We start from the raw sequence: 26,385 nt of genomic DNA, 5'->3' as shown, positions 1-26,385 counted from the left end.
AAGGCCCATCCTCCTCCTCCTCCCCTCATCTGGGCATCTCTTAGCCTGGGGAGCTCTGAGTGCCACCTGCTGCATGTCCCCACCATGCCCCCATTTGATGTGATTTGTACTGCAGGACAGACCCCACTCTGCACTGCTTTGTTGCCATTGCTACAGCAAGGAGCAACATCCACGTCCCCTTGGGACCCTCCCCTGGGTAGCATTTAATGACACAACACAGAAATATCTTTTCACCTGTCTGCAGTTTATTGGTAATGAAAGAACTCAGGGGGAGGGGTGTTGGTAGAAAGCAGCAAGGCAGTAACATTCCAGTAGCAGAAGGATTGCAACAGGGCCATGCACACGTCAGCTGTGAAGGAGAAGAGCAACATAAACCTATAAAACATGAAAAATGCTGAATCCTCTGGAAATCTGCTTCTCACTCCTAAGCCTGACTATGGGGCATTGCCACATTTCTTCTGCTTCCATGCATACAGCTGAAACAAGCATGTGGGCAACATGCAGGACACGCGGGATACGCAAAGGAGAACATGGCCATTGAAAAAGAGACCTCAGAAGGGAAAGGAAAGAGCAGATCCGCTCACGCTTCTGCTCAGCCAGCCTGGCACGAGGGAGGGAGGGCTCTTGGATGAACTCTCTGGTGACGGGTAACCCCGAGGGAGATATTTCCTATTGGGGCCATAAATGTTTCATCCCTGGAGACTGGTGGAGCAGGGAGAGGAGCAGCTGTGCCAAGAGGGTGGTGTTCTGCTGCTGTTTGCCTCCGGGGAGGAGACGAGATGCTTCGTTTCTTTGCAGGATTCTGGGTCTGGGAGTGAGGGGATGTGCCACAGGCTGGAGGCGGGCGATGCTTCTTTCCTTGGCTGTACTGAGGTTGGGGCTCAGTACTTCATGCCCGAAGATTTCACCGTTGTGGTGGTGACACATCTCCGGACCGAGGATGCTCCTGTGGGAATGAAGGTGCCACCTCCAGAGCCACACATCCTCCCACTCCCGGAGGAGAAGCCCCCATTGTACACTCCTCCTCCCACTCCACAGCTGCCCCCGATGATGCTTCCTCCTCCAACTGTGCAGACTCCTCCTCCCATGCCATTGCCGGCACCAAAGCCTCCAGCTCTGCCTCCAGCAATGGTGGTTCTGCCGACCACAGCTGCAAAAGAAGGAGAGGATCACTGTGTGCCAAGGAGCAACCTGGGACTTCCAGCCAAACATGGGAGAAATCATTGTGCAAAAAGGATGCACAGCTACTTACACACATTGACGTTGGATGGGTTGTCTCCACAGAGCCTGTGCAGGGAGAGGAACACAAGATTTCAATGCAATGCAATAGAGTTCATCAGGTCAGTTTAGTCACCAAGGTGCTTCATTGATTTGCTGCTTCTTTTAATGCCCATCAGTAACATTAGGACACAGTTCCTCTGAACACCTCACTTATATTTTAATCATAAAAACTTGAAATACAGTAAATGTGACCCCAATTCTATGGACAGAGAGATGATGAACACTCAGCTCATCCCAAGGTTAGGGATGTCCTAACCCTATACCCTACCTTGGTTAGGGTAGGACAGCATCAAGACTCACCTGTTCTCCTCTCCCTCCAGCAACTTCCTATACATGGCAATTTCCACATCCAGGGCAATCTTGATGTTCAGCAGCTCCTGGTACTCCTTCAGCAGGCGAGCCAGCTCCTCCTTGTCCTTGCTCAGGGCACATTCCAGCTCCTCCAGTTTCCTCCTAGCATCTTTCAGGGCCATCTCACCTCTCTCCTCAGCCTCAGCAATAGCTGCCTGCAGCTGCTGGTTCTGAGGAAGGAGAAGGGCATTCCCTTAGATCACATTTTGTCCCCTACTGCCAGTCCTCAAACCCAGAATGGAGGGGTTGAAAGAAAATGCTCTACAAAGTCAGTATTGATAGCTGAAGAAAACAGTTTTATCCCACTGCCTGCAGTCAACATTTGAACCTGATGCAGGCATCCAGTGAGACACCCTTTATCTCTACCTGCTTCTTCACGCTCTCAATCTCAGCACGCAGTCGCTGGACATTCCTGGTCAGTTCTTGGATCTCAATCTTGGTGTTGCGCAGGCTGTCCCCGTGCCTTCCAGCTGTGCTCTGCAGCTCCTCATACTGATAACACAGGCATTGAAAACTCCATGAGACAGCCTACCCAGAACCCAAAAGTCCCCTTGCCCCATGGCACAGAGACATCTGGCAACAAGAGGACATCCCAGCTGCCATGGCTCTCCCCAGCTCACCCTGCTCTGGTACCAAGCCTCAGCTTCAGCACGGCTGTTCTGGGCAATCTGCTCATACTGACGTCTGACCTCCTCGATGATGCTGTCCAGATCCAGGTGCCGGTTGTTGTCCATAGACACCACCACAGACAAGTCTCGGCTGATTGTCTGCATCTGAGCCAGTTCCTGCAAACAACATGGCAGTAAACCTGAGCACAGTAGCAGAGGAACCCAAGGGATGCTCCACACACATCCCCATGGGCATCCGTCCACATGCAAGATCCTAAGCCACATCTCCCCTCCTCACCCTTAATCCAGACCAGCCCAGGAAAGGCTCCTACCTCCTCATAGATGCACCTCAGGAAGCTGATCTCATCAGTCAGAGCTCCCACCTTGGCTTCCAACTCCACCTTGGTCATGTAGGCACAGTCCACATCCTACAAGAAAGATCTCATTCCAGACCATGGCTTCTTCCCACTGCCTCCCACCTGAAGCCTTCTGTCCCAGAGCTGCCTCATCCCAACCTCCTGCCAACCTGTCCCCTGCACTCACCTTCTTCAGCACCACAAACTCATTCTCAGCAGCAGTGCGCCTGTTGATCTCTTCCTCATACCTGTGATAGAAGACAAGCCAGATGAGTCCCCTGCACAGCTCATCGAGCTCTTCCCCTACAGAACCACTGTCCTACTCCTGGAGAGCTCCTGGAGCAATAGGCAGACATTGGAGACATGCATGCTGCCTCAACTCTCCTGTCTTTTTGCTTTCTCCATCTCTGCACTTACTTGGTTTTGTAATCTTCCACATATTGACGCATGTTCTGCAGTTCGGATTCCAGCTCTCCCCTCTGTCCCATCAGAGACTCCAACCTCCTCCTCAGGTTCTGGATGTAGTTCTCAAAGATGACATCCAGGTTCTTCCTGGGTCCCGCGGGCCCTTGTTGCTGCAGCAGCTCCCACTTAGTGGACAGAACCTTGTTCTGCTGCTCCAGGAAGCGCACCTGAAAGCCCACAGAGGGTTGTGTGAGACCTTCACCTTGGGATCCTGGGGGACATCAGCCTCCTCAGACCTCCTTCTTCTTGTGGAAGCCAAGGGAATCATTTCTCCAATGACCAACAGAACCACAAATTTTAAAGCCTGTTTCCTCCCTTTTTTATCCTCTTTTCCTTCAATTATACAGTAATTTGACTTCTTTTCTACTACGTTTTTTTCTCTTTTGTTTAATACCTGTAAGAGGATTTAGATCCCAGGTGAACGGATTACTTCTATTCCCAACTGCCAATTTTGCCAAGTATTAATTTGCTGTAGTGCTAGATCTTTCATTCTTTTTATTCTAGTGAATGAACTCTCATTCTCCTCATTGAAGAGGAATCAATGAGAAGAACAATGCTTGCTTTCCAGACCTTCCAACATGGAGCTGAGAAGCATGATTCTTCCATCTTCCCATCCCATAAGAATTCCCCACAGTCCCCATTCCCAAAGAGTTGTGGTTTCATCCTCTCACCTTGTCAATGAAGGAGGCAAATTGGTTGTTAAGGGTCTTGATCTGCTCCTTCTCCTGGCACTTCACTTGTTGAATCTGAGGGTCAATGTCAACATGGACCGGCCGCAGAAGAGTTGGGTCAACCTGCACCGGTTGGATGCCTCCAGGGAACCCAGGGCCACCTCTCACAGGGCCACCAAAGCTGCCTACTCCTCCACCAATTACACCTCCTCCAATGCTGCCAAATCCTCCTCCATAGCCTCCACCAAGGCCAACAATTCTACATCCATATCCACCGCCATAAGAGCCACCCATGGAAATCCTTCCGCTGCCACCCATGTTATGGAGGCTTCTGCTGCTGAAACCTCCACAGCGTCCGCCACCTCCATTTCCCCGGGATGTGGAGAATGAGCTGTAGCTGATCCTGCTTCTGCCCCCATTTCCTCCAAAGCCACCTCCAACAGCAGAGCAAGAGCTGTAGCCCCTTCTGCTGCCACCTCCAAAGCTTCTGCAGACGGACTGCCGGGACATGGCTGCTTCTTCCAAGAGGAGTTGAGCAGAGTAGGAAGACCAACGGTGCTGTGCTGCTGGGGATGGATGCGGAGAGAAGCGTGCACAGTCTTCTCTGGCTCCACGGCTCCAGGCATTCCCTTTTATCTGTTTCTAGAGGTGGGCTGGGTCTACATGGGTGTGAAGAGGAAACAAATTTACTGTCTTCATCAGCTTGGTGCGGTTAACAGATTTTTGCCAAATTGTTGACTCCACCCAGAAATACGCTTTGCGATGCAGAAGAGAATAAAAGAGCAAGAGCATTGGAACAGGATTCAGTGAGTAAGTGGACTCTCATATCTTTGTGTCATCTGGAAAAATATATTTTACAGCGATGTAGTCATGTTCTTCCCTCCTCCCACCTTTCCATCCGTTCTTAACAATTTCTGGGTTTATCTGGATTCAGATCTCTTGCGTTGAGGCTCAGTGTCAGGCAAGCATTTTGGTGGAAATCAGCAAGAGTGAGGCTTTCACAATTCCCCCAAGCACACCCCGAATCTCCTACTTATGTGGAAAACTGCTGATGGTTTTCCAAGAAGCAGTTTCGTGGTGTAAAGCAAGAATACCACACATTAACATTTGACAAAGGTCAGCATTTCTTTATTATCCAAAAAGGAGGTGCTTAGTTCTTCTCCAAAGAGCAGGCTTATCCCCATTGCTGGGGATGGGAGTGCCTTCTCCAGGGGAAAACTCCCTGAGAACATTTCTTCCAGCACCTGAGCTCTGAGACACCAAGAACCAGAGCAGAAGGAGGAAGAGAATGGGGATGGCTGAGCTCCTTCCGTTTGCTTTTCTGATGGGCACAAGGACTGATGAACCTGCAGAGGAATGGAAGGACCCTTCCAACACTGTAAGTGGTAATGATGACCGAAGGAAGAAATACAGCAGAAAAATACAGGCAGGGAAAAGCATGGCTTGAGAAAGTAGCATTTTTCACTTAAATTGGCAAAGGATCAAGCTGAGATCATCATCTTGATCACTCCCAAATAAGGGGCAATGAGAAGGTTGAAGAAGCTCGGATGCCTTCAGAAGTAGAGCTACAGTATTGCGATGTACATGATGAATGTTTAAGAGCTACAGCAAAGACACATAAGATCAGATGAATCTTTGGTGGGAAGACTAAATTAACTTTAGAGAAATGAAATTTTTCAGACGCAAGCAGCTGCTTCAAGGTATCTGGCTCTGAAATAGGAAATTCATCTGATAGACATCGTGCTGATGCCTTCGGGGTATCATTTTAGTTGTGAGTATAAACATAAAAACAAAATTCCTAATGCTATACTCCAAAAAAAGAAACCAATATATGTCAAAGGAAATACATTATGCAGCACTCTGAGCATTTCAGTCATGAATATACTATGTATGAGCTTCCAGTGTCGAATGAACAATTTATGTTTGAAAACTCAGGATCTCTCGTAAGACTTGGGCAATGAAGTGTTTGAAAGTATCACAGGTATCAGCCTTCAGCCACAGGCACTTCAAAGACTTGGGAAAATCAGCCCACAGAGTAGCTACAGGAATCAGAGCTGTAAATACCTTTGAACGTCACTGGGAGGGAGGATGCTGGGCACCAATAACTTCAGAGAATGGGGAGAGTGAGGAATGGCACACCCAAGGGATTAAAGCAATGTTGGCCAAGGCTTCTCCAGCTGTCTGCAGCTTGCCCAATGCCACAGGCTACAGCTGGAGAACGAGCACCATCCCAACACTGGGACAAGGACATTTTGCCTTCCAAGAGAATGGTCTTCTTCCTTGGTTGGTGTCCCCAGGACAGATAAGGACAATCCCAGAGAAATGAAGGGGAGCTTGGGGTTTGGTTGGGAAAAAGCAGGTTGTGTCTGCTCATGGCCTCCCTCCACGCTGCCAAAAGCCATTGGAAGATGCTTTTCTCAGGTGGCAGCACGAGCGGCTTGTAACATCCCACACAGCAGCTCCACAACTGGGGGAAATGTGCTCACTCAGCCAAATGCCTGGATGCTGACCACGCTCAACTCATCCAGATAAGACGCCCAAGATTGAGTCACTCTGACGTCTCCAGACAAGATGGGAAGATTATAGCAGAGCTGGAGTCGCATCAGCCTCCTCCAGGTGAAACTCGATAGGCAGCCTGGGCTCCAGCAATCCCTTCAGATCTCTTACACAAGGAGCCATGCACAGCACAGATGTCCACACAAAGCAAAGCCCAGACTTGGATGAGAAGCTGATGCTGAACCCAGATGCAGACCTCACCAACAGACAGCTTTGGGTCCTGCACAGACAGAAGATACTGGCACAAAGCTGCGGAGGCAGCACAGACAGAGATACCACCAGGGTTCCTCACTCAGATGATGAGACCGAAAAGAAACAGAGCTAAAATTAGGCACCAAAGCCGCTGACTCTTCACCAAGCCAAACCCAAAGTGCTCTTGGCAAAGGCCCAGATGCTCAGAGGCGTTGCCTTCCCATCTTCTTCTTCTGGGGACAAACAGAACTGCGTTACCCAACTCCCCCACTGCTCCAAGGGACGAGAAGACCCCTCTGAAGACCCCACAGCCTTTTCCCATGGCCTGGAGTTGGTCTTGTCAGAGGGCTGCACCTCCTGACCCACTCTGGGGACACAGCAGCTCCCAGCAAGTTGCTGTGGGACTCCCACACCACTACTGAGAGCGGTTTCTGTCTCTTTGATCTCTGCTTGAGGTGCATGAGCTGGAACCCAGCTCAGATCAAACACATCAGCGTTCTGCCCACCCTGCTCCCCATCCCCTCCAGCTAGTCCCAACCTCTCCCACTCACTCTCACTATAATGCAGACACACTGAGAGACTGTCCCAACTTCTCAGACATCCCATTGGGATGAGGTTCCCCTTGGTCCATGCTGACCATCCCTCCCCAGCCCCTCATCTTCCCAGTGCTTGTAAAGTGGAGAGCAGGAGGCGCTGCTGATCTTAAACACTACTGGTGTTTATGGCTGTCTTCCTCCTGATGATTATGAAGACAAAGAGACAAATAAACTCCTTTCTTAGGTCTGTTTCTGTGTCACCAGAACGCAGCGGTGAGCTGTGCCATGAGTACAACAGTAACGAGTGCATTACTCTGCATAAAGACTGAGCCCTAGATTATGGCATGGTTAAATCCATTGTCTCTGGATAGTTTAATTACACAGTAAGTGATGATGTCTGCAGTGGAAATGGTGATTCCCAGGGTAGGATTATATGAGGACCTACCCACATTTCCCCAGACTCCAGCACTCCTCTATTCTGGGCTCCCTGGCTGCACCCATCTACTGCTCATTTGAGGACTGAGCATCCAGAGCCCCTCCTATGTGGCCTCATGATTTCAGGCAGTGCTATAACCTATAGAAGTCAAGGGGAACTGAATCACCGAATTGTAGAATACATTGAGCTACAAGGGACCCAAACCCCTGACACCACACAAACCCAATGCCTGAGAGCTCCATAAGCTCAAGGCAACCACATTACTTCCCCCATGGCAATGGCCACTCTGCTGAGAAGTAACTTCCAAAGCAATGACAACAAGACATAGTGAATGTTCTCTGCAATTTATTGAGAATGGCAACATCCCAAACAGAAGAAGAAGGGAAGTGGGGACAGTACATCTTGCTCCATGTCACTGGGGGCCTGGCACACAAGAGCAAGCTTGATTCTCTTTAGATAAAGTCCTCTGGGCACCTGCGGCCACAGAAGGAGTCCTGTTTGACCCTTGTGTACCACCACCCATGACACAAGTGAATGGAAGCAACAGGATGTACTGCATGCAGAAGCACCCCAGGGCTACGGCCATCAGGACAGAGGAAGAAAGAGTGGTTTTATACACATTTGCCACAGGGCAGCCAGAAATGTACAACGCAGCAAGGAAGGCAGAGCGGTTCCTCCTTGAAATCAGCTCTCCGTACGGGGTATCCACGGGTGAGACTTTGCTCACGCTGTTATTTCTTCAATGAGTAGGAGGCTGCTGAGCAGTGTGTCACGGCCACCAGGCTCCCGTACTGGGGATGAGCCAGGTAGACCAGCTGGCTCATGCTGGCCGTGACAGACACAGTTTGTTTCATGGTGGGGTACCGGAGATGGATTTAAGGAGGCTGGGCTGCTGCCAGGGGAAGGGAGGAGATGCTTTGTTTCTTTCTCAGTCGGTCGTCAGGGCTCAGAACCTCACTCCTGAAGACTTGACGGAGGTGGTTGTGACGCATCTCCGCATGGAGGAGGATCCCCCACCAGAGCTGAAGTTGCCACCCCCAGAGCCGCACATCCTTCCACTTCCAGAGGAGAAGCCTCCGCTGTACATTCCTCCTCCCATTCCACAGCTGCCACCAGAGCTTCCACCTCCAAATCCACCTCCGGATCCCATTCCTCCTCCCATTCCACTGCCTCCGAATCCTCCTCCCATTCCGCTGCCTCCAAATCCTCCTCCCATGCTGCTGCCTCCAAATCCTCCTCCCATGCTGCTGCCTCCAAATCCTCCTCCCATGCCTCCTCTGCCTCCAGAGATGGTGGTCCTGCCTACCACAGCTGGAAGAGATGCAGAGGTTACACATGGGACAACAGAAGGTTTTCTCAGTTGAGACTCAGCCCACGACTCAACAGCCCACCAAACTTCTCAACCTAAGCATACTTACAGACATTGACGTTGGACATTCCATCGTTGCACAACCTGCAAAATAAAAATGTGTACATTTCTGTTACCCAATGAGTCACCTTAAATCCTTAATATGTTTATTTTTATTAAACCATCACACCCTTAAGAGATTTTCTTTACTTTTGTTGACTATTTATTCCTGTTTCACATATGCTGGTATCACTAAAGTATTTAAGGAGGGTAGCACTGATAATCCCTGTTCATAGTGAGGTTCTTCCAAACCTCAAGTTCTTTATGACACTTGCATATGCCAGAATAAAGCTGATGTATGAATAAATTGGAAGGAATTGGTCGCAAGTTGCCCATCCTGATAACCTCAAACATAATCCAGAGTACAAATGGCAAATCAACCTTTTTTTTTACTGGGAAACACAATTTGAGATGGCACTATGACCCCAAAATTTGAGGGATACCTCCCAAATAGCAAGACCCCCCGTCAGTCAAAGGTGAAATGCTCTACCTGTTCTCCTCTCCCTCCAGCAGCTTCCTGTACATGGCAATCTCCACATCCAGGGCAATCTTGATGTTCAGCAGCTCCTGGTACTCCTTCAGCAGGCGAGCCAGCTCCTCCTTGTCTTTGCTCAGAGCACTTTCCAGCTCTTCCAGTTTCACCCTGGCATCCTTCAGAGCCATTTCACCCCTCTCCTCAGCCTCAGCAATAGCTGCCTGCACCTGCTGGTTCTGAGGAAGAAGAAAGGTAGCTCCTCAGATCACATTTTGTCCCCTGCCACCAGTCCTCAAACCCAAACTGGAAGGATCAAGGATAAAAGACAACACTCCACAAAGCCAATAGTAGTAGAATCAAAGAACCCAGTTTAGTCCCACAGTCTAAAGCCAACATTTGAGCCCTTCATCCCTACCTGCTTCTTCACGCTCTCAATCTCAGCACGCAGCCGCTGGATATTCCTGGTCAGCTCCTGGATCTCAATCTTGGTGTTGCGCAGGCTGTCCCCGTGCATCCCAGCTGTGCTCTGCAGTTGTTCATACTGATGGAACAGACACAAAGCAAACCTTCAGTGAATCATTCCTAATGCCTCGCCAAGACTTGTCTGCTTTTCTAGTTAATGTGCTGCTAAAAGAACCCATCTTGATGGTCACTACAACTTTTATGCTCACCTCAATGTGAAGCATGTAACTGAGACTCAGTTACTATTGTTTATCTCATTTCTGAACTCTGAGATAGATTTTAGTTACACTAACAACCATTATTTGTATTCTAGAAAGCTACTTTGTCCCGACATTTCCTAGCTAACTTATGCTGGAGGTCATATTTATTGAAAGGCTTGCACGGTTCTCCACAGTGAGATACTGTACTTGTTATAAAGAGAGAGTCAGAACTTTCCCTGTGACTTCCTTGTACAAGCTCCAGACCTCACATGATTCATCTGCAATCTCCAGCTCCCTTGCAGGCTCCCTCAAGGGCTTCCCAGCTCACCTGGCTCTGGTACCAAGCCTCAGCTTCAGCTCTGCTGCTCTGGGCAATCTGCTCATACTGACGTCTGACCTCCTCGATGATGCTGTCCATGTCCAGGTGCCGGTTGTTGTCCATAGACACCACCACAGACAAGTCCCGGCTGATTGTCTGCATCTGAGCCAGTTCCTGTAACCAACACAAGAATAAACCTGAGCTTGAAAGCAGAGGAACCCAAGGGATGCTCCACATCATCCCAATGGGCACCTGTCCACCTGCATGGACCTGAGCCACATCTCCCCTCTTCACCCCTGATACATCCCAGCCCAGGAAAGGCTCCTACCTCCTCATAGATGGCCCTCAGGAAGTTAATTTGATCTGTCAGAGCTCCCACCTTGGCTTCCAACTCCACCTTGGCCATGTAGGCAGTGTCCACATCCTACAGGAAAGATCACATTTCCTCTTGGAAACAATAGTAACCACAGCATCTGCTCAGTGCTAATAGCAACAGCTCTGATAGCATTACTCAGACATACAAGAAAGAAGAAACTTCAAAGAGCAGCCTACGGACCCCACAATCTCCTTTGGATTTCCCACCCAAGAAGAAATCCCCCCAAAGCCCAGGCAAAGCTTAGCATTCAAGCAATCAAGCTGTGCCCATGACTCACCTTCTTGAGCACCACAAACTCGTTCTCAGCTGTTGTGCGCCTGTTGATCTCTTCCTCATACCTATGGAAAGTTAAAATACAAGCTGAGTTTCCTGAATATTCTTGCCTAAGGCCACACAAAGCCAAAAAGAAATGCAAAATAAGAACGACTATAATATTTAGACTGACAAACCTACATTCATAATTACCACAAAGTGAACAAACGTGAAGCAAAGTAACCAGCAAGGTACAGGCTACCATTGCTGCCAGCTGCTTGCATTGCTCTCCATGTTCTCATCTCTGCACTTACTTGTTTTTGTAATCCTCAACGTATTGCTGCATGTTCTGCAGCTCAGATTCCAGCTGTCCTCTCTGTGCCAGAATTGAGTCCAGCTGCCGTCTCAGGTTCTGGATGTAGCTCTCAAAGATGACATCCAGGTTCTTTCTGGGTCCTGAGGGCCCTTGTTGCTGCAGGAGCTCCCACTTGGTGGACAGAACCTTGTTCTGCTGCTCCAGGAAGCGCACCTGAAAGCCAACACGTGGAGGATGCAGACCATGCACAAAGAGTGGTCAGCTCTTTGTGTCATTATGCCAGAGGCTGTTGTTGAGTCAATTGCAAGATGAGGGAAAGGAGGAAATGTCCAAGTCATGTTCAAGTCAAGGGTGCAGCACCAACTCCAACACATTCCCATATAGCAGGTAGCCTAGAAACATTAGTTTTCTAGTCCGAAATAAAGATTGCATATTTGAAAACCAAGAGAGGGAAAATAAGAAAAACAACCCTACACTTGTGAATAATTAAATAGGAGGGAGTTTGGAAAGGGAAGAGTGCAGAAGTGAAACCTGAAGTTTGGAGGCGTTTAGCCTTGCAGGAATAACCTATTAGGTGAACCTGGTGCAACAGGCTAGATTAAAGCCCTGAAGATACAGCTTTGATCTCATCTGGAAGAGAGATTCTCATCTTTTCCTTAGCAGTACTTGAGAAAAAGCTCTTCTTGAGCACCTTAACCTGCCCATATTTAGCTCAAAAAGGAAGTTTCTGCAGAGCTTGGCATCTCCTCTGAATTTTTGCCCTTAATTAATCCCAGTCTCACTCCCTCACCTTGTCAATGAAGGAGGCAAACTGATTGTTAAGAGTCTTGATCTGCTCCTTCTCCTGGTTTTTCACTTGCTGGATCTGGGGGTCGATCTCAACATGGACTGGCTGTAGCAGGGTTGGGTCGACCTGCACGGGCTGAATGCCAGGGCCACCTCTACCAGGGCCACCAAAGCCAAAGCTTGGGCCACCATAGCCACCCATTCCTCCACCACCCATTCCTCCACCATAGCCACCCATTCCTCCACCAAAGCCGCCCATTCCACCACCACCACCACCCATTCCTCCACCAAAGCCGCCCATTCCTCCACCCATTCCTCCTCCATAGCTTCCTAGCCCTCCGTAGCCTCCACCAAAGCCACCCATTCTGCCTCCATAACCTCCACCGCCGTAGCATCCACCCATGGAAATCCTTCCGCTGCTCCCCATGTTATGGAGGCTCCTGCTGCCAAAGCCTCCACAACGTCCACCACCTCCATATCCATATCCCCTGGACACAGAGAACGAGCTGTAGCTGCTCCTGCTTCTGCCACCACCTCCTCCAAAGCCACCGCCGATGGCGGAGCAAGAGCTGTAGCCCCTTCTGCTCCCTCCCCCAAAGCTTCTGCAGACAGACTGCCGAGACATGGCTGCTTCTTCCAAGTGGAGTCAAGATCAAGAGGAAGAGGAGGATGAATGGAGCTGGGCGGTGAGAAGATGCGTGCAAGGAGAAGGGAAGGAAGTCCCTCTGACTCGAGGGCAGTTGATGCACTCTTTTATCTGTTTCTGGAGGTGGGCTGGGTTTGCATGGGCGTGAAGGAGGAGACAGTTGCTGTCTTCATCAGCTTGGCGTGGTTTACAGATTTTCATCTTCAATTTGCCAAACATTGACCCTACCCAGAAACACACCCTATAATGCAGAAGAAAATTAAAAAAGATACAACCATGTCTACCAAAGGGCAGCACTCTGACTAAGAAACCATGTAGTCCTGCGGCGCACTAACAGTCCCGCTGTGACAGACGTGGCTTTTTTTCACCTTTCATCCATTGTGGTTGTTTCCCTGCTTACGTTTATCTTTATTTTCATCTTTGACTCCAAAGCCCCATGGCAGGCAAGCGCTGCGGCTCATGCCAAATTGTAGCGCAGCTTACACAATTCCCAAAACACACCTATGTTACACCCTTAGCCTTCTCTTCTACGTGGAAAATTGCCTTTGGCTTTGAGAAGTAGTTTCTCAATCCAGAGCCAGGGCTCAGCAAATTGCATTTTGATGAGGCTTTGCATCTTTTTGATAAATAAAACCCTACTGGAGTGGAGATGCCGTGGCAATGGCTGGAGTTGGAAATTCACCTGCTGTCGGGTGAAGCTCTTACTGAACACAAGTGTGCAGCCTTTGTGACAAGACAGCCTCCACATCCATGGAGAAATGCCAATGGGAAACCTCCTTAGGGCTCTCCAAAGGCTTCAGGAAGTGACTGACCATGAGAAGAGCCAGGGAAAACCTCAGCAAGTCAGCTGCTACCGAGGGAAGTGCGGACAGACAGGCGGACGGCCCTGAGAACAGGCGGAGAGAAGGAGGCATGCAAAACGAGCTGCCCACATAATGCGTGCTGCAACTGCTGACATGCAATTAGCGAGGCAGAGGATGCTAAACAGCTCACCTTGTTTGTAGACACATAAAATGGAGAGAACAGAGCGCACAATAACTTTCACTGGAGGAAACACATGCTTTTCAACTACCTGGCTTCCTTTGGCATTTATATGCAAATATATCTTTGGCAGACAGGTAGAGTGGTGAGCTGTGTTGAGCCCTCTGTTATGAACATGGGAGGGTATCTTTTTTTTTAGCTTACCTAAAGCAGGATTTTAGAAAGGTGGAAGTTTACCGAAATACTCATTTTTTTTTTATGTTGGTAGCAAGGAGGATTTAGTTTACAAGATAAACTTGCAGAAATACCACTGAGCAAGCACCGTGCACTGGGGAGTTGGACCAGATGACTTTGAAGGCTCCCTTCCAACTCAAACAATTCTGTGATTTTATTTATCCTACAACTTTTCCTTATGAAAACCCGGTTACCAAACATTTCTTCTCTCATATACCAAAGTTTTACTGAGCAGTTCATTTTCCCCATTAGTTTTCCATAGTCCCCAGCAGTAGAGGAATCAGAGTGACGATTTCAAAGCCACTGAGGCCATTTTGAAGCCCCAGACTCTCTGTGGTTATTTGGGCATCTAACTGTGCTGTCTAATGAGACTCTCCGAAGTTCCCATGCGACACAGGCAATTAAGCACTTCTTGAAAATCCACACCAGCAACTCCTGATATCTCCAGTTGTTTGAATAGCTCCAGAAATATCACCCAGACACCTATTTCCAAAAGCACCTGGGGCATCCAGGCTGTGCTCGATGTGTGGTTAGACCGGCACTGCCACCAAACCCTGACTGACCCTATGGGTGTGCTCATCCCACCCCAGTGCACGCGGCACGGCTCGGGGAGCATATCCAGCTCCCAGCTCCACTATAGGGCAGGGAGAACAGGGCTCAGTTCTTGTTCCCAGTAGTGTGCGTGGGTCAGAGCCACGTGGCATGGGGACACCATGGACAGTTAGTTGCTTGGGTTTGTCTCTAAGTTTGGAGGGTTCAAAGCAGCACCTCCATCCATAGATGGATGGTCAGACTGGATGATCTTGTAGGCTTTTTCCAACCTTGGTCATTCTATGATTCTATGATTATATGATTATATGACCCCAGAGGTCTTGTCCAACTTTCATGATTCTACAAGTGGGCATGGTGGGAATGGGTTGATGGTTAGAATGGATGACCTTCGAGGTCTTTTCCAACCTTAATGACTCTCCGACTCTATGATGTATCAGTCAAACTCAGCAGGGTTCTAAAGGCTGCTGTGAACAGAAAGCTGTTGCGTTGCAATCACCTCCATGCACATGCACCTACATTTAGCATCAGGCTGATTTCTTCCCTCGCCTCCCTTTGGATTGCCAAACGCACGGTTGCGTGGTTCCTTTCTCCTCCTGCAGGCAGGACAACGTGATTGGGAGGTTTCAGTTTCCCAGCAGCTCCTAGCAAGAGATTTGTTAAGTCAGCACAATGCTCCCGGCCCAAGCACATGGTTAGATAACACCCTCATTGAGTCACCGCCACGTCTCCGGCCAAGTTTGGGAAATCAGGCAGGGATTTGGGTATCGACACCATCATGAGCTCAAACACAACATGTGGATCAGGATCCAATGGTCTTCAGTGACATCGCTGTGCCCATTAAAGGATGGCACGAAGTGGTGGAGAGGATGCTCAGTGTTTGTGTGCTTGCGCAGGAGCTGCATGGAACTGGGGAGAGCAGGAGGACAAGCTGAGCTGAGCACTAAAACCCCACACATTCATTAAATCGTTGACATCTCAGCACTCCCTTCGTGCAAGCATGCTCTAAAAGAGATTATTAACATGGAGGGCAAGCTCAATGAAATTAAACAAGGCTTCTTTCAGGTCAAGCAAAGTTCTTGCAGCTCCAACAAAAGGCAGAAACTGTTGTGACTCAGTCCAGCCCAGGAGAATTCTCCCCTAATTGCTGCTGCAAACAAAAGAACAAAAGAAAAATGCTTTCTGGTGTCTGTTTGTTTTAAGCCTCTGTACACATCCCAAAGCCCTGTCAAGAGTCAATCATGGAGGCAAGCTTACACAGAGGGCAGTGATGTCTTTTCATTCAACACCTTCCCAAGTCCCTTTGCAACCTCCCAAAGCATTCACCATTGCCCAGGCAACATCCCCATCCAAGCAGCTACACGCCTTTGCTGGTTGCAATGTCTCCAGCTGTAGGAGCTGGGAGCGAAGCACGGTGACTCATCGGCTGTGGTTGACCAGGGATGTGACTCAAGGTCTCCTGAGCAAGAGGTGAAACCACACTGAGCGATTTTGGCTCTACATTAGCAGCTTGTAAGCAATATTTCACTGCTGGGAGAGGGGTGAGCTGCAGCAGTGTGTGATGCTCCCTGTCCTCAGAGGCTGGAACCTCATGCCCAAGCGTGGCCCCATCTAACACAGAACAGTAGCAAATCACAATAATAATCCAGACAGAGGACAGACACCCTTCCCCCATTCCCTGCAGGGTGCTCCAACAGAGGGAGGTGCCCACCTCCACCCTCATGAGGACTTTTGGAGGTGGGAAGGTGGAGGTGGAGGCTGCATACTTCACCCAGTGGTCAGGCAGAGGAGGAGTTGGTGTTGGATTCCGATCGTAGAATCAAAGAATCATACAGTGTTCCATGTTGGAAAGGACCCACAAGGCTCAGAGTCCAAATCCTGGCCCCACAACACAGCACATAAAGCCAGACTGAGAGTGATGCCCATGTCCTGTGCCATACCCTTCAGCCTCTGGGGCAAAGCCTTTCCCTCACCCCCACCTGACCCTCCAAAGACAAAGCTCTATGCCATCCCCTCAGGTCTTGTTGCTGTCATCAGAGAGCAGATCTCAGTGCCGCCCCTCTGCTCCTAAGAGGAACTATAGGGCCATGAGGGTCTATAGGGCATGACAGGCTGTAGGTCATGAAGAGCTAAAGGACCACCATGAGCCCCCCCCAAGCACAGGGAAGAGTGGGACAGCCTTTCCTTCACCCAACTGGGGACATCCTATGACTCTACAGACAGACACCATCACGGGGACCCCATGGGAGTGCAGCACCTGCTGACATCTCCAACTGCAGTCCCTGAAAGGGCAGGAGAAAGTCAGGACAGCTTTCAGGCCTCAGAAGAGCAGGCTCGTTGCAACATGAAAATGCCCGCCCAGAAAGAAAACCACACGGGTGTACTGCCTCTAGTGTTTATTGGGGTATGGCACATGCCAAAGGAGAAAGGCTTAAGCAAACAAGCACGAGGGTTCTCACAATCAGAACAATATGCAAAGCCCAAACAGAGGAGAGCAGAACAGGGACCAATGCAGCACATCAGGGTCCCATGGGAGACCTCGAGGGCTGTCCAGCCCACTCCCCCCCTTCTCCCCCTTGTTGTGGGGGGGGGGTTGTGCTTTGTGGCTGGGGGCTTTGGGATGGGGTGTCCTTCCAGTGCCAGCTCTCAGCTCTGTGCAGTAGCTTTATGGTGTCTCAGGGGGGAGGTTGGTGAAGCAAGAAGTTCCCAATCCCTCTGCAGAGCGTCTCAGTCACTGCTGTGGATGGAGCCTGCTGCTCTTTTCCCACTTTCGGTGTCCAAATGGAGGGCGATGCATGGCCCGACAGACGGGTACGGTGAGGTGGTGGTCGTCGTGATGTCTGCTTCCTTTCTTCTTTGGGAGCCGGGGATGGGGGGAGCTCTCTGCCCTACGGACGCCGGGCGGACACTGAGCTGTTCTTCAGAATGCCGCCGGAACCCACCACGACGGAGCTGCCCGCACCGGAGCCGAATCCTCCTCCTCCCAGGCTGTAGCAGAAGCCGGCACCTCCCGTGCTGCAGCTGCCCCTCCCAGCGCCGAATCCTCCTCCAAGGCAGAGACCACCGCCATATCCACCTCCTATGGAGCTGCTGCCGCCCACCACAGCTGTAGGGACAAGGGAAGGTGTGAGTTACCACCGGCTGAGCCAGGGAGCACAGGGATCAGGGGCTGGCTGGTACTTACAGATGCTCACGTTGCTCTGGCATTCCCCAGACATCCTGCAAGGAAAAGAGATGGAGCATCAGCACCGCACCACCAGCTTGGGTCCATCAAGCTCCATAGGACCATGGTGGAGGGCAGTGCTATTGGTATCTTAACAGAAGATGCACTGCTCTGCATCCTTCCCATGGAGGTGATCCATCCATATCCATATCCATATCCATATCCATATCCATATCCATATCCATATCCATATCCATATCCATATCCATATCCATATCCATATCCATATCCATATCCATATCCATATCCTCACCCACCTGCACTCCTCGCCCTCCAGCAGCTTCCTGTAGGTCGCAATCTCAATGTCCAGGGCCAGCTTGACGTTCATCAGCTCCTGGTACTCACGCAGCTGCTGGGCCAGGTCTGCCTTGGCTTTCTTCAGGGCTGTCTCCAGCTCTGTCAGTTTGTCCCTGGCATCCTTCAGGGCCAGCTCACCACGCTGCTCAGCATCCGCAATGGAGCTCTGTATGGTCTCACACTGCAGGACAAGGACAGGGATGCAGTGTGTTCAGCAGAGAGCACCGTAGCACTCTGTGCTCTCATCACCTGGCTCAGCAGTTCCCAAACAGCTCCAAGGGGATATACAAGGATCTCACACCCGTTCCCCATAACATAACACCCCTACCTGCTTCTTCACATTCTCAATCTCAGCCCGCAGCCTCTGGATCACGCGGTTGAGCTCGGAGATCTCAATCTTGGTGTCCCTCAGACTGTCTCCATGTTTTCCTGCAGTGGCCTGCAGCTCCTCGTACTGATGGGCAGGGAACAGAAGAGTTCATATGAGGTCTCCCTGGATCTCCCCACACCAGGAAGAGGAGCATACAGTCCCCTCAGCTCCACCATCATCATGCAGACAGCCCTCACCTTGCTCTGGTACCAGGTCTCAGCCTCCATCCTGCTGCGGTTGGCGATCTCCTCATACTGTGCCTTCACCTCAGCAATGATGCTGTCCAGGTCCAGGCAGCGATTGTTGTCCATGGAAAGCACCACAGAGGTGTCAGAAACAGTCTTCTGCATCTGGGCCAGCTCCTGTAATTTACACCAGCATTGAGCCCTCCTAGGACACCTTCCCCATCATCCATCCCATTCTGCTGCACACTCACTCACCGCTTCATAGAGGTTCCTCAGGAAGTTCAACTCATCTGCCAGAGAGTCCAACTTGGCCTGAAGCTCCACTTTGTTCATGTAGACACCATCCACATCCTACAGCAGAAATGAGGGCTGAAAGCCTTCCCCTGATGCATTATTATCCCCATAAATCTGTGTTGTGCTGCACTATTCCCACAGCACACAGCTCTGGGTACCCTGGGTTAAATCAGAGCCCCACCAATGCAAAGCTCTGCTGAGAACCAGGCAGAAGTTTGTATAAAGTAATCAAAAATGACAATGTGCTTAGAAAACACACTTAAAGGTGTCCGTTTTGCTCCAGGGAGAAGCAGCAACTCCCATCAGACACCCCCTCTGCCATGGGACGTTCTCCTGCCTTCAGCTCTCCTTATTCTAACAAGGAACAAGTTTAATTAAAGCAGGCTTTAATTTGTGCCTGTGAGTGCTCGGTCCTCCTCACACACACTTGGGCTGCCCAGAGCTTTACCTTCTTTAGGAGCACAAAGTCATTCTCCGCAGCCGTCCTTTTGTTGATTTCCTCTTCATACCTGTTGGGGATAACGAGGGAGATTCAATCTCTGTTTATTTTGGCTCCTGCTCCACTGCTGGTGGCTGCTGGCCTCAGAGCAATGGGTGCAGCAAAAACAGAGGTGCTGTGAGCAGAATGTGGCCAAGCAAAAGTGGGGCTCCATCCTGGAAGGACCCATCACAAACCTCCCTATTCTGCTGCCTCCATAAGGAGACCTGTTGGCCATCATGGCCATGGCACAGGACCTTACAAACATGGAACTGCTGGAGTTTGGTTTTCTTAATGGTCATCCCATCCAACCCCCTGCAATGAAGTCCACACGGAGCAATGGAGGTCACCTCCAGAACCACATCACTTCTCATCCTGCGGCCTCAGCAAAAATTGAGCAAGGCGAGGGATCAGGTTGTTCCCAAATCTGGGTTATCTGCAGCTTATCAGCTGAGACATTTCTCCATCTTTGCTCTTCTGGTGGAGCAAATGAACCTCATCACATCAGGATAATAATTAATCCCCCTCCCATCAGCGTTCCAAAGAACCATCTAAGTAAGCTTCAAACTATGAAGGAAATTATTGTAAGGAATCCATGAGGAAACCCGTGAGGAAATTATAGTGGGATTTAGCAACTGCTCTTAATTGCTTCATTAAATCATAATGGCACGGATTCTCGAGTGGGGAAAGGCAAACAGCAGAAGATCCTGCACTGGTGACAACCGCAGTTCACATAACAATGAGTGCTGGGGCACACCTCGAGAAACCATCACCTGCTGTCAGAGCTCAGAGCTTCCTCATAGCACTGATGGCTGCAACAAGTGAAACACTGCCAATTCCCATCACCCTTTTCTGACTTTTCAAAGTCTTTACTCCTATTCTTTAACACCACTTGCTACCTGAAGGAATTTAAAGCAAAATAGAAGTGGCAAAGAAAAAAATGGTCTCCAAACAGCTGGTGAAATCAGCCAAAGCTCAGACATTGCTAGGAGTGAATCCAGAATGAATCCATTTGGTCCCAGATTTGGGGACATCCCTAGAGCTGCCCAGCACTGCCAAGCCCTGTGCCAGCACCACAAGCCACGCACTTGGTCTTGAAGTCCTCCACCATGTCCTGGAAGCTCTTCAGCTCCGACTCCAGCTGGATCTTCTCGCTGGAGAGGCCGTCCAGCTGCTTCCTCAGCCCATTGATGTAGGCTTCGAAATATGGGTCCAGGCTCCTGGTGCTCGTGGTGGGGCTTTGCTCCTGCAGGAGCTTCCATTTGGTCTCCAGGACTTTGTTCTGCTGTTCTAGGAATCTCACCTGTGTAACAACAGGGGTGGGCAGAGGAATAGTCAGACTGTTCCTCAAAGCATCTCTGTTGTTTGTTTGCCTGCACTGCCTACATTTAATGAGTTCAGCCCTTCTGTCTGTTCTCAGCTCCTCTCCAAAAACTCCCCATCCTCCCCCAAAGTCCCACTAGTGAGATGGGAAACCCATCCTCACAACAGGGGGTGACTTTTCCTCTCCCATCCCATGGGATCTAAATAGAACAGATGTGCTGAGCTCTGTCACTCCAGTGCTTTCTCCTTCATGATGAGTTTGGGCTACAAACACAGGGATGAACCACCCAATGGCCCACAAGTGGAGGGGAGCAACCTTCTCTGAGGATGTTCTGCATGCTGCTTCATGGCCCCCCAGGTTAGCACTAGTGTTATGGCCTCCAAATCGAGGATCCCATTCCTTCTATCCTCCAACACCTTGAGATCATTGCTTCTCCTGACACTGCTGCCTCCTTCCTGCCTGCACAGCTGGGCTCACTGCTCTCTCTGTGCCCATCTCACAAGCCAACAAGGTTCAGCCTCATCCCAGACCCAGCTCTTACCTTATCAATGAAGGAGGCGAATTTGTTGTTGAGGGTCTTCAGCTCCTCCCTCTCCTGTGTCCGCACCTTCTGGATCTCGGGATCAATCTCCAGGTGGAGTGGGGTCAGCAGGCTCTGGTTGATGGTCACCTCCCTGATGCCGCCCGGTGGGCACTGGTTGAAGCCCCCAACCCCACCATCAAACCCTCCACCGAAGCCACCAAAACCACCACCGAAGCCGCATCCGGCCCCGCTGCCAAACCCAATCCCGTTGCCAACACCATAGCCAAAGCCTGGGCCACCAGCCCCAAACCCTCTGCAGACGCCTCCAGCTCCAAATCCTCCCAGGGCAGTGCTCTTGCACCCTCCTAGGCTATAGAGGCTGCGGCTGCTGAAGCCCCCAGCATTGCCAGCAGGTCCCCGGCATCCTCGGGCCACCGTGCTGAAGGTGACCTTGTTCTTCCCTCCTAAGCAAGCAGAGCTGGAGCTGAATCCCTTCTTCAAAGCGGATGACTGACGAGACATGGTGAGAGGTTTGTGGTAGGAGAGGAGACCTGAGTGGTGTCCAGAGGCGAAAGAAGCTCTGTCCTGTAAGCACGGTGCCTGAACAACCCTTTTTATGCTCAGAGGGAGTTGGCCGGCTGTCAGGGGAGTGGAGATGTGATTTTTTACTCTTTGAATGGTTTTAGGTGTGCTTGGAACCATGCCCTCCCCCCCTCCTCTCTGCCTTCCCCATGACCTGCCTCAAAACACTCCCTAGATAGCTCAGAAAGTAAAACAAATCTATTGTTGGTGTTGGAAGCACATCGTCAAATCAGATTTCCTGAGCTGCTGCTGTCAACCCATCACAGGCCCTTCTATAGTTCTTCTGGCAGTGACAAAGCACTACAAGCTGCTTGACGTGTTACACCCTCCAGGGAGACCCCTGCCTTGGCTCCATTACTCATTGGGAGCCACACGGCAGGTGCTTGGTTGGCTGAATGTGGACAAAAACCTGGTTTCCCAATCAGATGCACTCCTGTTCAACTTTCCACTCCGGTTCGACTCGGTTTGGCCAAATCTGTTTCACAACTGAGGGAGGGAGCCCAGCGAGGCTTAGTCTTAGGGTTATAACCAGCTTTGTGTCAATAAGGGTGTTTCTAGAAGGTCTTGAAGGGTTTCTAGAAGGTTGGACCTCTCTGACTGTGGCTTACTGAGCCCAGAGGGGGTTGCAGAGCTCAAAACATCTCGGTGTTTCCATATAACCCTCACCCTACACCTTCACCTTCCTTCATTAGGGTCGAGGTGCCATTACCAGCTAACAAGCTCTGGCCATGTCAAGGGTTTCCAGTTCCCCAATGGGGATTGTGCCAATACCAGAGGTGTTTTGAGGTGTCTCAGTGTTCCCCACAAAGCAAACAACCCTTTGGGGATGAGCAGGACAGAATCCAGCAGCCATTGACTTCACAGATAACCTCCAAAGCGTTCCCAACACACACCATTCCATGGTTATGGGATAGAAGGGGCAGAAAATGGGCATGGGAGCTTTGAAGTCCCTCTGATCCTTCTTCCACCTTCCCTGGTGGAAGGGAACCAAGGCTGGAGCGGTGTTTCCTGCAGGAACACTGTAGAAAGGCTGCTGGGTTCCTTCCCTGTGGGTCCATCATCAGCCACATTCTGTCCACGCTGCCACCACCCGTCAGCACGCTCTCATTGTTCTAACACATCCAGCTTAATTGCTTAACTGCTTTTAATTTATATTTTAATTGGCGGAGGTGTCTGAAGGTGCCATCAAACCGAGGATCCCCGCTTATCCTGCCATTAAAAGGAAAAGAAAGCAAGACTTCCCCCCCTAAACCACAAGGTGCAGCTGCAGCCGTGACGACAAAAGCCAGCTTCACACAGTGCACTCTGTAATTATCTTTTATTGGAGACACTCGTGGGAGAGGTTTGTGGAACCAGTTCCAGGTCAGGGCCTGTTCCCTCTCTGCTTTTCACCTGAAATCATGCAAATCTGGGTCCAGGAGTGGAAATGAACCATCTCTGAGGAGGAATTAAGATGGAAGGAGCACTGCTCCTCCTGAACCTCTCCATTTCCAACCCAAAGGGGATCTGTACCATGTGGAGAAGCTGCTGAGCTCTACACCCCACAGCCACCACCCTCTGAGCAGAGCTTTGGGCTCCCCATTTCCCCGGGGACACCCTGAGGTGTCTTTGTCAAAGGCGGTGGCAGCTGCATCTCCTCCACCTTTATGCAACCGGCGGAGAAACCGAATGAACCTGTTGGAGCCCGGCGCAGCTCCCAGGGTGGCTCTGCCAGCGGTGCCTGGCATGCAGTGCTGGCTCTGAGCCCCATCTGGATGCTTGCCCAAGAAGCACAGGGCCCAGCGGGTGCATTGCTACGCCCATAAGGTGCCAGCACTCCTTCAGGGTGGGAGATGCCAGATGAGGGGAAGGGGCTGCGACTGCACTGCTGAGAGGAGCATTGGGTTGCCCTGTAGGTGGCCTTGCTGTGTTCCATTCTGTTTTCTTCTTTGTGGGCTTGGGGAGGACTATAGGGCCATGAGGGGCTGTGGGGTATTGGGGGGCTGTGGGATCACGTGGGGATGCAGGGCACTCTGAGCAGTGCCATGACTGTGACAATACAATGGAGACAAGACTTTCCACAGCCAACCAACATGGATGGTCCTTCAGAACAGCACCCCAGGCTCCTTTCCTATATCCAAAACCAGGCTAAATCAAATCACCACCAGGTTCAGAGCCACGTGTTCCCATCACAAGCCTGGGGGTTCCCAACAGCAGCCAGCAGATGCCATCCCACCACACAACACCATGACCTCATGCAACCACCTCCAGCAGGACTTACTCCTCCACCATGGGACAGAGGACAACCCCTGGGTTCTTGCCCATGAAGGTTTTGCTCAGCCCAGCTTAGGAAACAGTCAGGCTCAGGTCAGGAGGCTCTTCCCATGGGAAGATACAAAGAGCTGACTGCTTTCTGGCCCTTCTAGAGCCCAGAGGTGGAAATCATGAGCTAGAGGTTCCACCACCCCAGCAATGCCCAGCACTGCTCCAATTAGTGTGCAACCACCCTGTTTTTAATGAGCTCCTCATTCCCATCGAGCCCCATTACTGGTAGAGGCCATGCCCAGTGCCCTGAGGTGACATTGTGAGGCTGGGACCCACGGACTCAGTGAGCCACCATGGCTCTTCTTCATGGGGACATGGAGATGATGCATCTTTGGGGTTCTGTGGAGGAGCAGGAGGTGACCATGATGGGATGGATCATTCCTAGGCAGGAATACCAGCACTTAGGGACCTGGCTTTATCAAGGCTCTGGATCAAGGCTCTGGATTCTATTTCCTAGCTTTCCATGACTGATCCCAACAGGAGCTGGCACGGTTCAGCATCTCACCCTATAGGGATTGCAGTGATGGAAGCCCCCCAGCTGCAGCTGGGACATGAAGCCCTTCAGACCCATGGATGCTCCCCACAGCCCCAAGAAAGCTACTGGCAGGGAGGGGATGGAGCAGCAACTGGGCTCTCCAGTCTGGCTGCTTGCTGTCCCTGCATGCCCCCAGGGTGAGCCAGGTCTGGGATGCAAAGCAAGAGGAAGAAAGGGAGGAAGGAGTCGGAGTGGGCAGGAGAGCGCCTGGGGCTGCTCTGTGCTTTGATACGTGGTGGTGGGATGAGGGCAGGGAGAGGGTCTGTGTCCCTCTGCCCTACATGGAACCTCACATCACAGCACCCCTCACCCCACAGTGGAAAACAAGAGCCCAAATCCACCCGGTTTCACCCTAAAGATGCATTCTGGAGAGCAAAGCACCGCTCTGTCGAGCAGCGCGGACTCGCAATTAGTAAGCAGGTTAAATTGCAGGGCTGGGGCCCGAGCTGGGAATCATCGAGCAGAAATAACAAGGTGGATCCCGAGCGAGATCAAAGGCTCCTATTGCAGAAGACAGCGGCACTCCTTGGGCCGTCCCCACTGCATTGCACACGGCGGAGCCCCGGGCTCTGCCTGCAATACCCGGCTGCTAACATAGCTCACAGGCAACACCTTCTTCTGGGAACCGTGGCCCTCCATCGGTGGCATCCATCCGGGCAACCGTTTTCTTTTGGTGACAGCGTGGGGTGCTTTGTGGCCATCGGTGGTAGCAGAAAGCAGCCCCAGCTGCAGTGTAGAATGAGCCAAGGGAGAATGGTGGGCAACTTCCAAAGCTCAAAGCTCAGCCACTGCCCCATAGAGGGGCCCAGTGCCCCAACTGTGAGCATCCCCAATAATGGGGGACAGATCTCCTGGATCAGGACCTGCTGTTCTGTGAGCAGAGACCCCAAAGTGGGGCCGATATGGAGCAGAGAGGGGCTGCACAGCTGCACTGCATCAATGAGAGGATATGAAGCTGCACTGCTGCATGGCTTTGCCTCCAGGATTTGGGGCAACTGAAATTGTGAGGACACTGTGGGACATGGGGGAGGACTATTGGGATGGGGGAACTCCAAAAGGAGCCAAATCCCCCCAGGAAATCTTCCCCAAGGGCTGGGAAGGGCGTTAGGGGTGTGCGTGTGAAAATACAGAGAGTGAGCTTTGGGCGGCTCCTGCCCTGCCACTAATTACAGGCAAAACCTCATCAGCAGGTCCCAGCTTGCTGCTGGCCCAGTGCCCCCCCCGGCACACCCCAGCCAAGCCCCCCACCACTGGCAGCAGCCTTCATTCCCCAATAGTGCCCTTCATTCCCCAATAGTGCCCTTCATTCCCCAATATTGCCTCTAATACCCCCCATATTGCCCTTATTTCCTCAATCTTATTCCTATTTCCCAAGTAAAGCCTTTATTCCCTCAGCAGTTCCTGTATTTCCCCAATATTGCCTCTAATACACCAATATTGCCTCTAAAACCCCCAAATCGCCCTTATTTCCCCCAATAGTGCCCTTATTTCCCCCAATAATGCCCCCGATTCCCCAATATTGCCCTTAATTCCCCAATATTGCCCTTAATTCCCCAATATTGCCCCTAACTCCCCAGTAGTGCCCTGATAGCCCCCACTGGGGTGAAACTGGGTCAGAGGAGGAGGAGGAGGGAGCAGCATTGGGGTTCTCCCATCCAATTAGACCTTTCTAGGGTCCCCAAAATGCCATTCTGGGACCCCAAAGGGGGCACAATTTTGTGGTGAAAGAACATGTATAAATTTGGGTTCAGGGCTGGAAACTCCCTTTGCCAGTGCTGGGACAGCCCAAAAAGGCTCTGCCCCCTTCAGGACCC

At 50.9% G+C, this 26,385-nt stretch overlaps 3 protein-coding genes across 3 annotated transcripts; all 3 read right to left on the bottom strand.

The window, feature by feature from the left end:
• Window positions 1-223: 223 nt before the first annotated feature.
• On the bottom strand, window positions 224-4,340 carry LOC146751530 (keratin, type II cytoskeletal 6C-like). The gene is made up of 9 exons (XM_085534283.1): window positions 3,733-4,340; window positions 3,014-3,228; window positions 2,784-2,844; window positions 2,573-2,668; window positions 2,253-2,417; window positions 1,999-2,124; window positions 1,582-1,802; window positions 1,253-1,287; window positions 224-1,150 (listed from the first exon to the last, which is right to left on the bottom strand). The coding sequence occupies exons 1-9, from the start codon at window positions 4,240-4,242 to the stop codon at window positions 882-884; spliced, it is 1,698 nt and encodes a 565-aa protein (XP_085390409.1). The 5' UTR covers window positions 4,243-4,340; the 3' UTR covers window positions 224-881.
• A 3,440-nt stretch (window positions 4,341-7,780) lies between these two features.
• Window positions 7,781-12,756, bottom strand: LOC107325814 (keratin, type II cytoskeletal cochleal-like). The gene is made up of 9 exons (XM_085534277.1): window positions 12,051-12,756; window positions 11,259-11,473; window positions 10,970-11,030; window positions 10,645-10,740; window positions 10,326-10,490; window positions 9,751-9,876; window positions 9,351-9,571; window positions 8,871-8,905; window positions 7,781-8,763 (listed from the first exon to the last, which is right to left on the bottom strand). Exons 1-9 carry the CDS (start codon window positions 12,669-12,671, stop codon window positions 8,399-8,401), a joined length of 1,905 nt encoding a protein of 634 aa, XP_085390403.1. The 5' UTR covers window positions 12,672-12,756; the 3' UTR covers window positions 7,781-8,398.
• Window positions 12,757-16,837: 4,081 nt separating this feature from the next.
• LOC107325815 (keratin, type II cytoskeletal 4-like) lies at window positions 16,838-21,751 on the bottom strand. Its single transcript, XM_015887006.3, has 9 exons — window positions 21,169-21,751; window positions 20,392-20,606; window positions 19,274-19,334; window positions 18,787-18,882; window positions 18,544-18,708; window positions 18,305-18,430; window positions 17,937-18,157; window positions 17,641-17,675; window positions 16,838-17,562 (listed from the first exon to the last, which is right to left on the bottom strand). Exons 1-9 carry the CDS (start codon window positions 21,670-21,672, stop codon window positions 17,345-17,347), a joined length of 1,641 nt encoding a protein of 546 aa, XP_015742492.2. The 5' UTR covers window positions 21,673-21,751; the 3' UTR covers window positions 16,838-17,344.
• Between the last annotated feature and the right edge of the window lie 4,634 nt (window positions 21,752-26,385).

The sequence above is a fragment of the Coturnix japonica genome, unplaced genomic scaffold (genome assembly GCF_054131305.1).
Source record: "Coturnix japonica strain WE unplaced genomic scaffold, WE-NBRP24 Scf080, whole genome shotgun sequence".
Lineage (NCBI taxonomy): Eukaryota > Metazoa > Chordata > Aves > Galliformes > Phasianidae > Coturnix > Coturnix japonica.
Note: the sequence above shows the minus strand (reverse complement) of the source record. Positions and strands in the feature narration are given on the sequence as shown.

What these genes read in the sequence shown, in the direction of transcription:
- LOC146751530 (XM_085534283.1), bottom strand. Translation starts at nt 4,242, where the DNA reads ATGTCCCGGCAGTCCGTCTGCAGAAGCTTTGGAGGTGGCAGCAGAAGG. An exon ending in GTGGAAGATTACAAAACCAA is followed by an intron (nt 2,845 to 3,013) that starts GTAAGTGCAGAG and finishes CTTCTATCACAG; the next exon opens with GTATGAGGAAGAGATCAACA. An exon ending in CTGGAGGGAGAGGAGAACAG is followed by an intron (nt 1,288 to 1,581) that starts GTGAGTCTTGAT and finishes CTCCCTGCACAG; the next exon opens with GCTCTGTGGAGACAACCCAT.
- LOC107325814 (XM_085534277.1), bottom strand. Translation starts at nt 12,671, where the DNA reads ATGTCTCGGCAGTCTGTCTGCAGAAGCTTTGGGGGAGGGAGCAGAAGG. An exon ending in AGTTTGTGGTGCTCAAGAAG is followed by an intron (nt 10,741 to 10,969) that starts GTGAGTCATGGG and finishes TCTTTCCTGTAG; the next exon opens with GATGTGGACACTGCCTACAT. An exon ending in AGGCTTGGTACCAGAGCCAG is followed by an intron (nt 9,877 to 10,325) that starts GTGAGCTGGGAA and finishes CTGTTCCATCAG; the next exon opens with TATGAACAACTGCAGAGCAC.
- LOC107325815 (XM_015887006.3), bottom strand. Translation starts at nt 21,672, where the DNA reads ATGTCTCGTCAGTCATCCGCTTTGAAGAAGGGATTCAGCTCCAGCTCT. An exon ending in GTGGAGGACTTCAAGACCAA is followed by an intron (nt 19,335 to 20,391) that starts GTGCGTGGCTTG and finishes TATCCCCAACAG; the next exon opens with GTATGAAGAGGAAATCAACA. An exon ending in AGACCTGGTACCAGAGCAAG is followed by an intron (nt 18,431 to 18,543) that starts GTGAGGGCTGTC and finishes CCTGCCCATCAG; the next exon opens with TACGAGGAGCTGCAGGCCAC.